This window comes from Caretta caretta, chromosome 15 (genome assembly GCF_965140235.1).
Source record: "Caretta caretta isolate rCarCar2 chromosome 15, rCarCar1.hap1, whole genome shotgun sequence".
NCBI lineage: Eukaryota > Metazoa > Chordata > Testudines > Cheloniidae > Caretta > Caretta caretta.
The window spans coordinates 17,954,445-17,970,160 of record NC_134220.1 but is presented as its reverse complement, the minus strand read 5'-3'; the positions used below and the strand labels follow the sequence as shown (position 1 = coordinate 17,970,160).

General features: G+C 42.5%; 1 protein-coding gene across 11 annotated transcripts in view; it reads left to right on the top strand.

The window, feature by feature from the left end:
- FBRSL1 (fibrosin like 1) overlaps positions 1–7,820 on the top strand; it is a 771,378-nt gene extending 763,558 nt beyond the window's left edge. For all 11 annotated transcript variants that reach the window (XM_048821199.2, XM_048821200.2, XM_048821205.2 and 8 more), the window contains 2 exons: positions 368–602; positions 5,660–7,820. In XM_048821199.2, the coding sequence (XP_048677156.1) occupies positions 368–602; positions 5,660–6,893 (1,469 nt within the window). In that variant the 3' untranslated portion in view covers positions 6,894–7,820. The remainder of the gene's footprint in view (positions 1–367; positions 603–5,659) is intronic.
- Positions 7,821–15,716: the final 7,896 nt, after the last annotated feature.

Genomic DNA, 15,716 nt, shown 5'->3' with positions numbered 1-15,716 from the left:
GCTAGTGAGCACTGGTTGTGATGGATCCCATGGTGGCGGGGAGAGAAGGAGAAGCTGGGCGATTCTGAATCATCTCTCATGGCGTTAATGGTCTCATTACCTTGCAGGAGTTACTCAGATCTGTAGTTAAAGCTACCCCCACAAACAGCCTTAAGAGCGGCTGTGTCTTTCACCAGTTATCAGAAGTGGTCAGAACTTCCTGCTAAGAGCTTTCCCTGAGCCCAGAATGAGAAGCCTTGAAATGATAGTTATGGTTATAATTGGCACTTTACAGAATTTATTTGGGATAATTTGGTGTGAATTATTTCTCAACTCTTGTTCAAAAGAAAGAAAAAAATCTGTTCCCTTTTGCCCCCCACTATTCTAGCTCACAACAGCATTTTTGCTCACAAAGACGGTCCAAACCTACAGAGCTTTAATAATCCCCACGAGCCATGGAATAGACTCCATCGAACCCCACCTTCCTTCCCGACACCTCCACAGTGGCCTAAGCCAGGGGATTCCGAACGAAGCTCCTCAGTAACCAACCACGACAGAGACCGGGAGCGGGAGTCAGAGAAGAGGGATCTTTCACTGAATAAAGATGACAGAGAGAAAGAGAGGTACGTGGCTTTGGGCACTTTCTTGTACCCCTTAATCTTCAACTCCCCCTCCAGTGGCCTTGATTTCGGTATAATTGTAAATCTGCTGCTGAGTGATGTGAGGCTCTGAAGCCATCAACAGGCCTTCTCCACCACTCAGCACTTCCATAGGCATGTTTTTGGCAAGACCGAAACAAACAGACCGTCCTTGAATGTCACTCTCTGTGGCAACGTGGTGAACAAGTCCATCCTCTCCTGCCACTAGGCCATTTGTCAGGTAGACTCTATCCCCGAAGTGCCTCTCATTAGACAGCTGTAATACACAGGCATGGAGAATGAGAGCTGCTGTGGGCTGCAGCGTTTTCTGTCTTTCAAAACATCTCAGGTAAGCAAAGGTTTGCAAACTGCATTGTGATACTGTGATATGATCTCTCTCATTCCCATATACTGAGCTAAGGGCAATGCCTTAGCCAGGTATCTCAAATAAAACCCAAACAGTTCTGTTGAGAAACCAAAGTAGACTGGTTTGGCAGGATCCAGAAAAGAAAAAGCTTACATGGGATTCCTCTTTAGCTGTTGCCGGTCTAGTGCTAACATGATGCTAATGCATAAACCAAGAGGTGAACAATAAGTCATTAATTTTAGTTCTATTAGGAACATGTCCAGAGATGAAAATAATCTGTGAAGCAGGCAGATTTCAAGCTCCTGTGAAAAAATGGCCCCATGAAAAAGAAACTTAAAAAAACTAAACCAGACCAATATCTCTCGCGTGAGGCTTGCAAGGGAAATTATCAATTGTAGAATCAAGAGAACCTACTATCTTTCACTTCATTGTGAATGTAATGCTTATGAAAGATGCTAAAGTGACCAATCTGCAGACCAATACACTCCATTTACCCACAGAGCAGGTACCTTATAGCCTGGAAGGTTCTCCACACCCTCCTCTGTGCTTCCTTCCCTGACTTGAAGCGACCAGGGTGTGGAGCTCAGACTCCATGGCCCATTCGGATCCTGTTAGCAGTCTCACCAGAGAGCCCAAGCATACCAACTGCTCAAAAAATGAGCTGGTAGTTTTGTGAGATGGATGCTTGTAAAGAATGTCAGCTAGCACTGCCCACTAACAGTTGCACATGCTAATCTGGATACTTCACAAACGTTTGTTCCATAGTACTAACAGGGTAAATGCAAATGTCTGTGGAGCATGTGCAAAAATATTAGGGAACTCATGTTGATGGGCAATCCATCAATTTGAGTTTAAAAACAGCTCTAGTGTAGGTTTTAAGTGGTGATTGGAATATTTCACCTGTGCTCCACGTAGTGCTTTGTCTTCTAGGTGTATGATTTTGATTTAACATGCCCTTCGTGACTTAGGCCCGGTTAGCTGAGCAGCTAACTCTGTGTGTTTTACCTTGGCAGTTGATACGAACCAACTATTCCTAGATTTGTATGCCTGATACCAGCACATTCTACAAAATGCCCTCCACTCTGGAAATGGCTTTTCCAGCTTCACTTGTTCCACACACAGTCAGACCTTCAGGGCAAACTGCAAGGCCTTTCTGTTTACTTGGAACATTTTTGAGCTGGGAAGGTATTGCTGGTACTTCAGGGTGGTAATGACAAAGAGTTGTCATCTGGACGGGATTTCACCTGGTGAGTTTGGAGATGAAAATCTGGCCCAGGGCATTAGTAATGAAGTATTTATGCAGTCCATCTCTCCAGTATTATGTACAGAGGCGAGGTTAAATTCTGACCTCTTACTCTCATGCACTAAAGTCAGGAAGATTGTATAGGAGTAATTGTCCCAGAATCCTAAATAGCATAGAGCTATAGTCTCTGGTACAATTTACAGATGCACATTTTTGAAAGGGGAAGAAGAACTCCTTTGCATATAAATTTAGAGCTTGTCTGCATGGGAAAAAGAATAGGAGTACCTGTGGCACCTTAGAGACTAACATTTATTTGAGCATAAGCTTTCATGAGCTACAGCTCACTTCATCGGATGCATACAGTGGGGATATTTATATACACAGAGAACATGAAACAATGGGTGTTACCATACACACTGTAACAAGAGTGATCAGGTAAGGAGAGCGGGCGGGAAAAACCTTCTGTAGTGATAATCAAGGTGGGCCATTTCCAGCAGTTGACAAGAACGTCTGAGGAACAGTGTGTGTGTGGGGGGGGGGAATAAACATGGGGAAATAGTTTTACTTTGTGTAATGACCCATCCACTCCCAGTCTTTATTCAAGCCTAAGTTAATTGTATCCAGTTTGCAAATTAATTCCAATTCAGCAGTCTCTTGTTGGAGTCTGTTTTTCAAGTTTTTTTGTGGAAGAATTGCCACTTTTAGGTCTGTAATCGAGTGACCAAAGAGATTGAAGTGTTCTCCGACTGGTTTTTGAATGTTATAATTCTTGACATCTGATTTGTGTCCATTTATTCTTTTACATAGAGACTGTCCAGTTTGGCCAATGTACATGGCAGTGGGGCATTGCTGGCACACGATGGCATATATCACATTGGTAGATGTGCAGGTGAATGAGCCTCTGATAGTGTGGCTGATGTGATTAGGCCCTATGATGGTGTCCCCTTGAATAGATATGTGGACACAGTTGGCAACGGGCTTTGTTGCAAGGATAGGTTCCTGGGTTAGTGGTTTTGGTGTGTGGTTGCTGGTGAGTATTTGCTTCAGGTTGGGGGGCTGTCTGTAGGCAAGGACTGGCCTGTCTCCCAAGATCTGTGAGAGTGATGGGTCGTCGTCCTTCAGGATAGGTTGTAAATCCTTGATGATGCGTTGGAGAGGTTTTAGTTGGGGGCTGAAGGTGATGGCTAGTGACGTTCTGTTATTTTCTTAGGCTTGAATAAAGACTGGGAGTGGATGTGTCATTACACAAAGTAAAACTATTTCCCCATGTTTATCCCTCCCCCCCCCCCACACACACACACACTGTTCCTCACACATTCTTGTCAACTGCTGGAAATGGCCCACCTTGATTATCACTACAAAAGTCCCCTCCGTCCCCCCCTCCCGTCCCCCCGCTCTCCTGCTGGTAGTAGCTCACCTTATCTGATCACTCTCGGTACAGTGTGTATGGTAACACCCATTGTTTCATGTTCTCTGTGTATATAAATCTCCCCACTGTATTTTCTACTGCATGCATCCGATGAAGTGAGCTGTAGCTCACGAAAGCTTTTGCGCAAATAAATTTGTTAATCTCTAAGGTGCCACAAGTACTCCTTTTCTTTTTGCCAATACAGACTAACACGGCTGCTACTCTGAAATCTGCATGGGAAGAAATTAAGAAAATTAACTAAAGGTTTGAATTTCAAAGTGCATTAGTTAAAGGGCATTAAACCCCTGTCTGGACATTCATTTCAAAGTAAAGTGGCATTAGGTCACGTTAGCTTAATTCACTTCACTAAAGCGAACAAAGATCACTTTACTTCAGCGTGAGACCATCCAGAAAGGGGTTTAAATTGCTTAAACTTTAAAATTAGACCAACAACTGTGTTGGTCAGAGGTATGAAAGAAACACATGATTGACACAGCTAAACCAACCTAATCTCCGGTGCAGAGGCGGCTATGTTGCGCAACAGTGTTTGTGTCAATGTAGTTACCATCATTTGGGGAGGCGGTGTTCCTACTCCAATAGAAAAGCCCTTTCTGTCAGCGTAGGCTATGTCTACACTATGGGAGTACGCCATAGGGTCCGTAATGTAGGCAGGCTATTAGTAAATCAGCTTAACTGACCTAAAAACATCACCAGGTGTGTCTACCACAGCATCTAATACCTTTTGCTGAACCAATACCAAAGGTTTGCCAAAATTCAGTGCCCTGAAAAATAAGCAAATGGAGAGAAATACTCACAGAACTCCAACAGCACCTGCTAGTTTTCACCATGAGAGTCATTCAGCTCATGACAGTAACCCAACAAAAAGCTTGAGCATCATTAAGTTTCTCACTTGTCTCGTACTTTGCGTTTAGCACACCTTTTATCCAAAGATCACACTTGGATAAAGGGTGAGCACTTTGAAAAGGGTGAGCATTACTTACTCGTCTCCCCTTTTAGGGATAGGAGCAACTGAGGCACAGTGAAGTTAATTGATTTGCCCAAGGTCAAACAACACATCAGTGGCACAACTGGGAATACAACCCCACTCTCATGCTTCCCATTCCCACTCAAAACGCTGGATATCATCCCTGCTTGTGTGCGAGGGTGCTCATTTAGTCAGCACCAGTGCATTAAACTGTCTGTGCCTCAAAGCAGCCCTTTTTGAAAGGCAGTCTGATCAATCCGTTTCATGTGCATATATCTCCAGTGCTTGGGATTTTTTTCTTAGACATCTTAAATAACTGCTGAAATTGCAGCACTGAGCTCAGTTGAACTGAACTAAAGAGGAGATCTCCCTAGGAAAACAAATGTTACCTCATGTTCAGGCTGCTCAAGCCCCAATATAGGAGAGTTTAAGATGGATTTGTTTTAGGAAGAATTTAGTGTAAATGTGCGTAGAACTTGAGACTAAGTTGCCAAAAGATTCAGTGTCTTTGTCTTAGAGGCATGTCACACGGCATCAGTGCAGCCATCGAGGTAACTCAAGCAGATCTTAGAAAATTAATGGCTAGGTAATAAATTATATTTATTGATTGATAGCATAATGATTAATTCCTTGGTTGGCACAGTCTAGAAAAATATTTTTTAAATAATCTACTGACCCTTTTGGCCCTCCACTAGCCTGTCTCTTAAGGAGACTAAAGTTTAAATGGAGATAAGGTCACCTGTTAAAGGTGACTTTGGTGTTCTCATATTCATGTCCCATTTTGCAAGTCACCAAACAAGTGCACATTTAACATTCTTTGCTCATGAGTAGCCCATAGCTGGAATAGCCGGCTGCAAGATAGTGCTCAGCATTTAATACTGCTATACCTGCTGCTAGCCAAAGCTGTTAGTCCCTCATTTTCAGAAGGTCTGTGTTGGCCCACAATTTTAATAGTAACATATACTTCTGTTCATCGTTGGCATAGATGTTTGGTGTAAACGAGCACACACCAACAATAAGGTATTTTCTCTTTAAACAGGGATCTCATGGATAAAAACAGACATTCAAATAGATCCTCACCGGCATCAGCTCCTGTGACCCATCAGATCAGCAACCTCATCCGCAGCAACAGTCAGACCTCCAGCGATCCCATCAGGCAAGTTAGCATTGGTGAAAGGGAAAGGGCCAAAGAACCAGAGAGAGAGCACCCTGACCGACTGAGAGAGCTGCCCATAACAGAACACAAGATAAAAGAGAGCCGTTCCCCCGTGAAGGAAACTCCAAGCCATGATAAGAGACCCTCCGAGGACAACACAAAGCCAGTAATTCAGTCTGTATCTCCCTACAGCAAACCCGCACTAAGCGAGAGCTTGAAACTTAGCAATTTAATGAACAAAGATATAGAGAGAAAGCCAGAGCTTCCAAGTGACCTCCAGAAGATTAAGAATGACATCAAGGTCAAAGAGGAGCGCAAGGAGGACAGTGATGTGCTGGTGGTGGGATCTGAACCTTCACAGCATTCCAGAACAGTGGAACATCCGCCACCACCTTCTTTGCATGGATTACCATTGCCCCATTCTATGGCCGCCACGATGCCTCTCTCCATGAGTAGCGTTCACCAGATGAACAACATGAATGTTCTAGATCGCAGCAGAATGATGACCCCTCTCATGGGCATGAATCCTTTGTCAGGAAGGGAGAGACTGCCACATCCTGGATTTTCTTGGGACCCAGTGAGGGACCCATTGCGAGATGCCTACCGGAGCTTAGATTTGCATCGTCGAATGGACTTCCAGCTCCGGACAGATCCCATCCACAGGTTTCCTACCACCTCTGGATTTTACGACCATGAACGTTCTTACAGAGACAGAGAACCGCACGACTATAACCATGAAAACCTTCTTGAAGCCCGCCGAGAGCAGGAGAGGTTGCGGCAAGTGGAGGAGAGGGAGCGCTTGCACTTACGGGAAGAACTTGAGCGCGCCAGAATGCACCACCTGCACTCGTCCCCTATTGAAAGTCATCTGGCACACATGCCATCGTTCATGCCTCACTTAAGCGGGATGCATTATCCCAGACTCAGTCCATCCACTGCCATGCACAATGGCATCTTAAATAGGAACCCACCAACCGCAGCGTTGAGCGCCCCGCCCCCTTTGGTACCAGCAAGCAGTACTAGACCTGCCTCCCCACGCAGGACTACCCCACTCACAAACTCAGAGTCCAGGGACTATTCCCCCTCTAGGAACCCCAAAGAAGTAGAGGCACGATAGTCCCCAACAGGGCGAATTTTAAACTTGGCTGTATATAGAACAACAAAAATCTTTTACAAAATGCACTGCTGTAACCCTTTTTTTTTTTTTTTAAATGTAAAATTTATAGAAGTTAAGCACAGTTCCATAAATAATGGGGGTCCGGGGTTTCAAACTTTCCAACAAGAAGGTTGCTAAGAATGGGAATTTAATATATATAGGTATTGATTTTTTTTATTTTATTTTTGTTTCTGTGCTAAAATTAGTTATTAAAAATATCAAGTTTGTACATTTTTTCCCAAATGTGAGAAACATTTTTAATGGATTTGTATTTTTTTTAATTTTGTGCTCGTTATTCACTTAAAAAAAGAGAAATTTTGCTTTTAGTTAAATTTGCATTTAAAATGCCTCAGATCCTTAAGAAAATTACCCAGGGTTTCTTAAAGTATTATTTATGGAAATACTGTAGTTTCTTACAGTCCACTGTGAGGTTCCCTAACTGAGGCCAATCGATCACTTATCTTGGTACTTTGGAACCGAAGTTACAGATATATATTAAAATATTATTATTAATAATAATAATGTACAAAACTGTTTGTTTTTTGCCTTATAATATTATGCAGAAATTTAAGAGGAATTTTTTTTGACTTCTTGTTTTAAACAAAACAAACAAAGAAAACAAACTGTAAATATTCTGTTAATATAAATGTACACCAATATTAAATTCTTAACATAGGTAGACTTTATAAAAAAAAAAAAGGTTTCTAGAACCACTCTGGTTATTTGTTAACATGGTTACAACTCATTCTTGTCACAGTCAGAAATACACACTCAGAAAGCTAAGTGCAGCATATATACTTCAACTATGCAAGAACTTGGAGGCAGGTCTTAGTGGATGTTGGGGGGGAGGAAGATTTAAAAAAAAAAAAACCCAAAAAAACAAAACAACTTGCAACTCTGGAGACAGAATGGAAATGGCATGTGAACAGAAAGAAGGATGCTTGTGTTTAACAAAAAAAAAAAAAGAGAGCGAGAGAGACTGCATTTTTTTTGTACAAACACAAGGGACAGTTCACCAAGGAGAGAGACGCTCCTGGGAGGAGATTATGGTTTCCTACTTTTCAAGATGGCAAAGACAGATGGAACTGGCACAGTACCCATGCGGCAGACCCTTTCTTTAATTTTTTTTCTTTTTTCCTTTTTTTTTCTTTTTTCCTTTTTGTGTGTGTGTGTGTGTGTGTGTGTGTGCGTGCGTGTGTGTTGTGGGCAGGCTCGCTGGCAAGCAAGGACAATTTTCCGTGGACCCCTTGTGCTAATTGTGCAGTGTTCTTATTGGAATCTGTATACAAGACAAAGTAGAATTTTAGGAGTGCAAAAAAAAAAAAAAGTCTAATGGTTGATTTAAAAAAAAGAAATTCTGATGTATTATCTATAGTACATGAAGAACATAAGCAAATGTTTGTTGCAGTGTGGTTCTGCCTTGAACTGGCTTTTTGGAATGATTTTTATTTTTTATTTCAAATTTTACTTTTCATTCATATGTAAATTTTGCCATGTTTTACTTGCTGTACCATTTCCCCCTCCTTTATTTTATTTTCAGTATCCATGTTTTATATATCCTGGGCTTTTACTCTCTAGTTAATTCAGCCATCTGCTACTATTTTCTTTCCTTGACTCTGTATCTCGTTTCCCTCCCTCCCCCTCCCAACCTCCCCCCTGCACCCCTGTAATTTTAAACATTCAGTTTCCTTGTAGATCAATGAAGATAAATACAACATTGATTTTGGATGAAAAAAGGTAGTTGAGTGTTTGTGTGTCATAGCCAGTCCTCTTGACTTTGAGGCTAATGGTTTATCGACAGATTTGCTGAGCCCTTTAATACCAGTCGTGCTTCAGGTGCTTTGATGGCCCAGCCACCCTGTGATGAAGAGGTTGAGGGGTTTGTTTAAAATCCTTCCCTGATTAGCATCCCCTTACCCTAAGAACCTTGCCCATTGGCCAAGGATTTAGCTCTTAGCACTTCAGACACAATATCAAAGGTATCAGAATGAAGATCTTGGACAGCTGCTAGAATAGCTGCGGTGTGTGAAACAGCTCAAATTGTACTCTGTTGCAGAGAGTGGCACTTCCTCATACACAAGCCGTAATTACAAGTTCTCGATGTCTCTGTAGGACATACAGGTTTATGCCACCTTTTGGGGTTGGGGGGTGGGGAATAGAAATGCAGTTGTTTCATGGGCAACAGCTTGCTTAAAGAACAATGCTGCTGGCATAGCTCTGGGGAGAATGGGAAGGTTACAGCCCCGAAGCTCAGTTCGCCACATGCATTTTCATGTATTTCCCCCTTAGGCTGATAGAAGACATCTGCAGGAAGTGGGGGTACTCTGAATTCCCCTGTCCTCCTTCCTATCAATAACTAGCTGATTTAACAGTGGGCAATGTTGTTTTAACAGCATGTTACAGCTTCTGTTTTTAAGTTTGTGTGTGACTAAATTACCCAGTGTTTAAAAAAAAAAAAAAAAAAGTGATCTTTAGGCTGATGTGAAAGGAGACAAAATAAAATAGGCATTAAAAATCAGCACCTGCTACCCCACCAGAAATTGGAGAAACGTATAACACGTGGTGGAAGTGAAAAGTGTCTTGGCCTCAGCACAAAGAGCTATTAGTAATCTTGGCTCATGGATAATGTTGGCATTGATATTCTCTTCCACCCCCATTGTGCAATGGGCCATCTTGTTTGACAACACTTTTACAGTAGAGCCCGAGGCAAACTCAGCATGTTACAACCTTAGTGTCCATTAAAAAGATCGTATAGCTATATCTTTTGAATGCTCAGAACTGTCAACAAGAATGGAGTGTGTATGCAATCCAGTTAAAAGCCTACTGTACAGTAATAGTCCATGTAATACCTAATAAGTGGGCATTAATTTAGTGGCCAGCTACAATAGAATTCCTGAAGAATTCATCATGAATGGTATTCAATCTGTCACAACAGCAAAGGAAGTCCGTGATTTGCCGTTTACTGTATTGTGAAGCATTATATGAAAGTGTAACAGCAATGGTTCATTAACGCTGCACCACCGTGGAATTCCTATGGAATTATACAGTACTGTTCAACTTCCGTAGCAAAACGGTTCATCATGATTAATCATCTTATTACACTAAACAGAGAAACAAACTAACTCAGCTTTACTCCTTTAGCTATCCCAGTTGAACCTGCTCTTACTAAGAGGGGAGTACTACACAGATCTTTCTGCTTGTTCGCAATTTCTGCTTCATTTATGCTCTTTCAGTTTCCCACCCCCATTTTTGATTCTTCCATTTTCAGCCATCATCTGGGAGATCTTTCCCCACTCGCTGGTAGAGGTGGGACTTAGTGGAAAAACAGCAGTGGTATTGACAGCTGCTGAAGGAAGTGCGTGGAATTCAGCAATCTCATTGCTTTCACTTGAAGGTCTATTTTCACGAAGAAGCTACAGAAAGAATAAGGAGAGGGAAATAGGCTCTTGTCTACATAAACTCTACTTTTATCTGAGACATCAGGAGCATTTAGGTACCAACTGGAATACAGTTGGTTTCCTGACATGAGGTTTATAATTATGAATGTACTAGCTTCTGTTCATAAACAGTTACTGCAACTGGTACCTGTTTTTTTAATTGAACAGTCAAATAATGAAAAACTGTACTGATTATCCATCTGATGGGCTGGGTGGAGACAGTGGATTATAGGCTAAAGCTAATTTCTAAAACAACAGGGGATTGTAGGAATCCCCAAAGTTACATGGCAAAAAAATAAGCATTAAAGAATTTGACAATAAGGTAGATCTGCTGCTCCCTTACCTAAAGAACAAACATCTAGGGAGCATCCACATTAACTAAAAAGAGTAAAACAAAAAGTTTGTTCCCTCTAGGAATCCTCAGTTGTCCAGGCTGTCACAGCAGGAATTCTCAGATTTTGAATATGCATCTCATTATTATTAATTAGTTTACAGAAGGAGCAAAGGAAAGAAATTAGAGAAGCCAAAATAAGCAGAAATGGAATGTCCCAACAGTTTAGGAAGGAAAGGCAGACCCCAGCACTCAAGAATCATGTCAGGCTTTTGATCAGAGAGTCTTACATCCGTCTCCTAGGTCAACCTCATGTCTGAACCAGCCGGGGGAAAATGAACAAATTATGAGTCAGACTCCTTGAGTTAGACAAAAGCGGATGCCTGTTCTAGGGAAAAAAGGGACAAAGGGAAATCAAGAGCACATTTTCATCAACTTACACTGAACAAAAAAAACAGAGGAACTCTGATAGCTCCTTTAGAAAAGTTCATTTTGCCAAAGCCACAAGAATATAGATGTGACAGTACTGTATGAACGCACTCCTATTCTGTGACTAGCCAGCATGTGAATTCAGACCTCCCAATCTAGGTCATGTGCCTCAATCAGACCACATTATTTCCCCATACAACTTAGATGCTAATCTCCGTAGCAGACTGGGCCTGTAGAATTCTACTGAGTGAAGGGTAGGAAAGCTTAAAACTGTCCGATAAAGTCAGTTAGTTGTGATAGCTTTCCTGAGAAGTAGCTGGCACTCGGGGAGCCTTTAGCTAAACCCAAAATAGACTAATTATATAGTCTGTTGTGCTGGCCTTGAGGTTTCTAATGCATTTAGGTGTAGCCAGCAAATACACAGTCTCTCACATACACTATTTCCTATAGCAATTAATGCATTTGTGAAAGGGATGTGTTCTTTCTTCCTTCACCCTTTATTCCTAAGGAACTACCTCCATTCACATGGATCCAACTATCGACTTTCTGCTGATGGCTCAGATGTCTTAACTCTGTCTCTATGCAATAGCACATATCCAACTTTCTCTCTGCGAGGTCATCCTGGATGGCCGACTGAATACAAACATGCCCTAACACAAGCACCTTAATTCTTCCTCTCTACATAGCGGCACGCACCACCATTTTATTCCCATAATCATAACTTAGGCTCCTACACTTGGGATCATGCTTTGTATTTCTCTCTTCGCCGCACGCAGCCAGATTCTCTCCAAAGCTTGTCACCACTTCTTTCATATTTTAAAAATCTGGCTCTTCCTTTGTGCCAACTGCCGAAATAATAAAATAAAATTTTTAAAAAGCACTGGTCCATGCTCTAGTTATCCCCTGCCTTGATTCCCGCAGCCTCCTTCATACACACTTGCCTTCCAGCCAGAACACTAAAGCTATCTCCCTGGCTCATCTGGCAGTTGGTACTTAAGAACGGCCATCCTGGGTCAGACGAATGGTCCATCTAGCCCAGTATCCTGTCTTCCGACAGTAGCCAATGCCAGGTGCTTTAGAGGGAACGAACACAACAGGTAATCAAGTGATTCATCCCCTGTCACCAATTCCCAGCTTCTGACAAACAGAGGTGAGGGACACCATCCCTGCCCATCCTGACTAATAGTCATTGAGGGACGTATCATCCAGCCCCTGCCCACAACTTTAGTCCCTCAATGACTCCTCACCCCGTGCCCCCATCTCAAATCCACACTGCCCATCGGTGCCATCAAAGAACCTGTTTATTTCCAGCCTTGCATCTTATTTCTTAAGCTCCCTCTTCACTCTGCCACCATCACAATGTTTGCTGCCACCCTTGTTTCCTTCTCCCATCCCTTCTAGGTGCCTTCTTCCTTGTTGTCCCCTGTGCATGCTGCCACCTCCCACTCCTAAGGGGCCAGGCCCAGACCCTGTCCTCATTTAAATCCCTCCGAACCTCTCATCTTTCACAAGGCACACACACATGAGCCCATATCAATCCGATGCCTCTGTGCCAATAGAACAAGATTAAAGAAGACCTAAGTTAACAAACACCGCCTTCTGGGTCTCCAAGGGCAGCTTCTCTTATCTATCTTGCTGTATGTGCCATTTAGATTGGCAGCTCCTTAAATTTTATCTCATACAGGACTGAGCACATTGTCACTTAATTTTTTTAATACTGTTATTTATGCATGGGCTGATTCAGTATAAAACTTATAAAATACATGTAACTTTGAGGGAGGAGAGGCAACCATGTAGAATCTACCTTTTGTATTAATTTTGAGAGGCTTTGCAGCCACTCATTGAAGGAAGCAATCCCTTTTTACTCTCGATTGCCTTCAAAGAGAGGGACAAATTGTATATTCTCTTGAGTCAGAAATAGCTACGTGAGCCTCCCCCCAAGCCTTACCTGCTGGAAGTAGAGTGATCCTTTCCCTTGCAAGAGTGAAGCTTAATACAAAAGGAAATGCTTGACATTCCCATGATCTTCAATAAATTCACGCTGCTAATTCCAGCCCCTGATTTGGAAAGCAACCTCTTGCTATGTGACAGATGTAATATCCTTTTCAATGCTTCACAGAAGAGCTGCTGATAGGACACTTGCTTTGAATTCTCAGCAGAATGCATGGAGCACAGGGAATGAGGATTTTTGATTGCTGTATTGTTATTCCTTATTATTGTCCATGGGATCTCTATAGTGCTTGATGCAGGCCCACCCATGAATCAAGGTCAAGTATCCAAATTTCTTAGGTGAAATTGATTATCCCCTTACACTATCACCTCACTTGTTTGGGTTTTTAAAGGCAGGTTTCTTTTTGTGGGTCGGGAGGCGTTTAACCTGGGAAATAAAGGTAAGTCAGATTTTGGCAAGTGGATTTACGAGATATGCACACATTTTCTGGAGGTATTAGCCCTGACATTAGCTCTCAGATAGCATCAACATCTATCTACCTCCTAAGGAACAATATGGTAGGTGATGGATTCCGCTTTTAACAGAGTTATTGAAGGCCAAGGTAACACTCCATATCAAGTTAGCTCCTTCCTGCCCCTGTCCCTCCTGAAAGATATCCGAGCACTGAAGTGTCATCCCCCTACTGAGTTCACAATCCTTTCAAACCACAGAAATCAATATTTCATCTGGAAGATGCCATCTCTGGTAACACTGTGTGACATGAAATAGAAGAAATAAAAGCCTGGGGACCGGGGGACTCTATAAATTACAGATTGACAAGCCTAATTTACATACTTCCATTGCTGAACATAATGAAAAAGCAAACAGTGGTCTGAGCATAATCCACAAAATTCTCCCCCTTTCAAGGTAACCTGCAGCAGAAGAAAAGGGGTTATCCTTCATTGCCTTTGATCCCTGCCGTTGAAAGAGCAATCTGCGCAGAAGTGGCTAAGACACCTCTTTGTAGGTGTTGGCAAGGCAATTTATTTGTCTTCTTGCAAGGCCCTTCTACTCCATTAATCATCCCTAATTGCAGTATTTATCATCAACCACCCTCTGTTTTCTTCCTTATTTAACTAGGACATATCAAAATAGTGATATGCAGGATTGTCCCACTAAATGGCCACTAAGAAACAAGTCCCGAGATGCAGCCTCTTTCAGCAGGGGAAGTGTACTCATTTTTACTCTTGAAGCTAGCTTGCATGATTTACAGAGCTTAACCATTCAGACAGCAGGTAACCAGTCACCTGGCACAGATGGATATCGTCTGGCTTTGGTAGACATCATGAAAGGGTGCACAGGTAGGTAAGATGAGAAAATGGATGCCCCACTCTTCTCCATCAATGTCGTTCCCCACACCGGCTATCCACCTGTGGATCCATATGTACATGCGGGGAACAGCTGGTTCAAGGGCTGGGGTGGAAGTAAGGGGTGCTTACTAAGAGTTTTGAAGAGGGTTGGGTGTCAACATGTGACTGGTCCAGAGATAAGAGGTCCTCTATTCACACATGCACTTTGCCACCCATCATTGTTTTCATGAGTTCCTTCAAGTGGCTACTCTGCAAGAGAACTTTACAAAAGCCAGGCCAAGGCCATGAAACTTTGAAAGAAAGCAGCCTTCCTCCAGCAGAGATCATGGAACTGCATTGAGGCTAGGGAGGTCCACAGCTGATGAGGTGGCAAAGAGCACCTGCAGGGTTTCAGGATGGGAGAAGGTGGCCTCCCCTCTACTCTCTTCACCTGCCCCAACAGAATAATTTCAAGAAAAGCACACTTTTCCTTCCTCTCAACCCCTATCCCTTCATTAGGTTTTTCCATCTGGAAGCGGGAGCCTGGTTGTCTCCTCTGCCTTTTACAAATACCAGAACAGTGGTACACACTGAGATCAAGAACATTTTCAAACTGGGGCCTCTAACGATAAGCAAATAAAGTAAAGTTACCCCTATGTCAATAGCTAGCTCTTATGCAGCATTTTTATTTCCTGGATCTCTAAGCACTTTATGAAGTAAATATCATCATCCCCATTTTGCAGCTGGGAAAAACAAATATAGGCACCTCGTAGGTTGCCAGATTTTCAGGTGTTGAATGCCCACTGAAATCAGTTCAGAAACAAGGCCACTTCTATTTGTTCACTATCAGGTACCCTAGTTGGAAAATTTGGAGCTAGGTGACTTGCCCAAGGTCATACAGGAAGGCAGTGGCAGTGCGGGAAACTGACCCCAGATTTCTTCAGGCATAGGTGTATATTTTATCCACAAAACCCTCATTCTTTTCCTAAAATGAGAAAGGTACTTTGTCTATTTACACATCCCCTGCCACACACAACAGGTCAGGAAAAGACTTAGTCCTCTCTTCTCAATTGTGAGCTACCTGAGGTGTTCATGTGAGAATAGCCCAGGCTGTATTTCAGTGTTTACATAACCAATGAAAGAGAGGATCTTCACCCATACCTATCATGTCTGTTTACTTTGCTTTTTAATGAGAATGGCGGGACACGTTTTTGATTGTATTCGTTGTGCTCAAAACTGAGGGGGCTTGCTCTCTACAAACGAGGCTTTTTGGGTTTTGTTTTGCTACTTGAAACTTTTGCTTTGTCA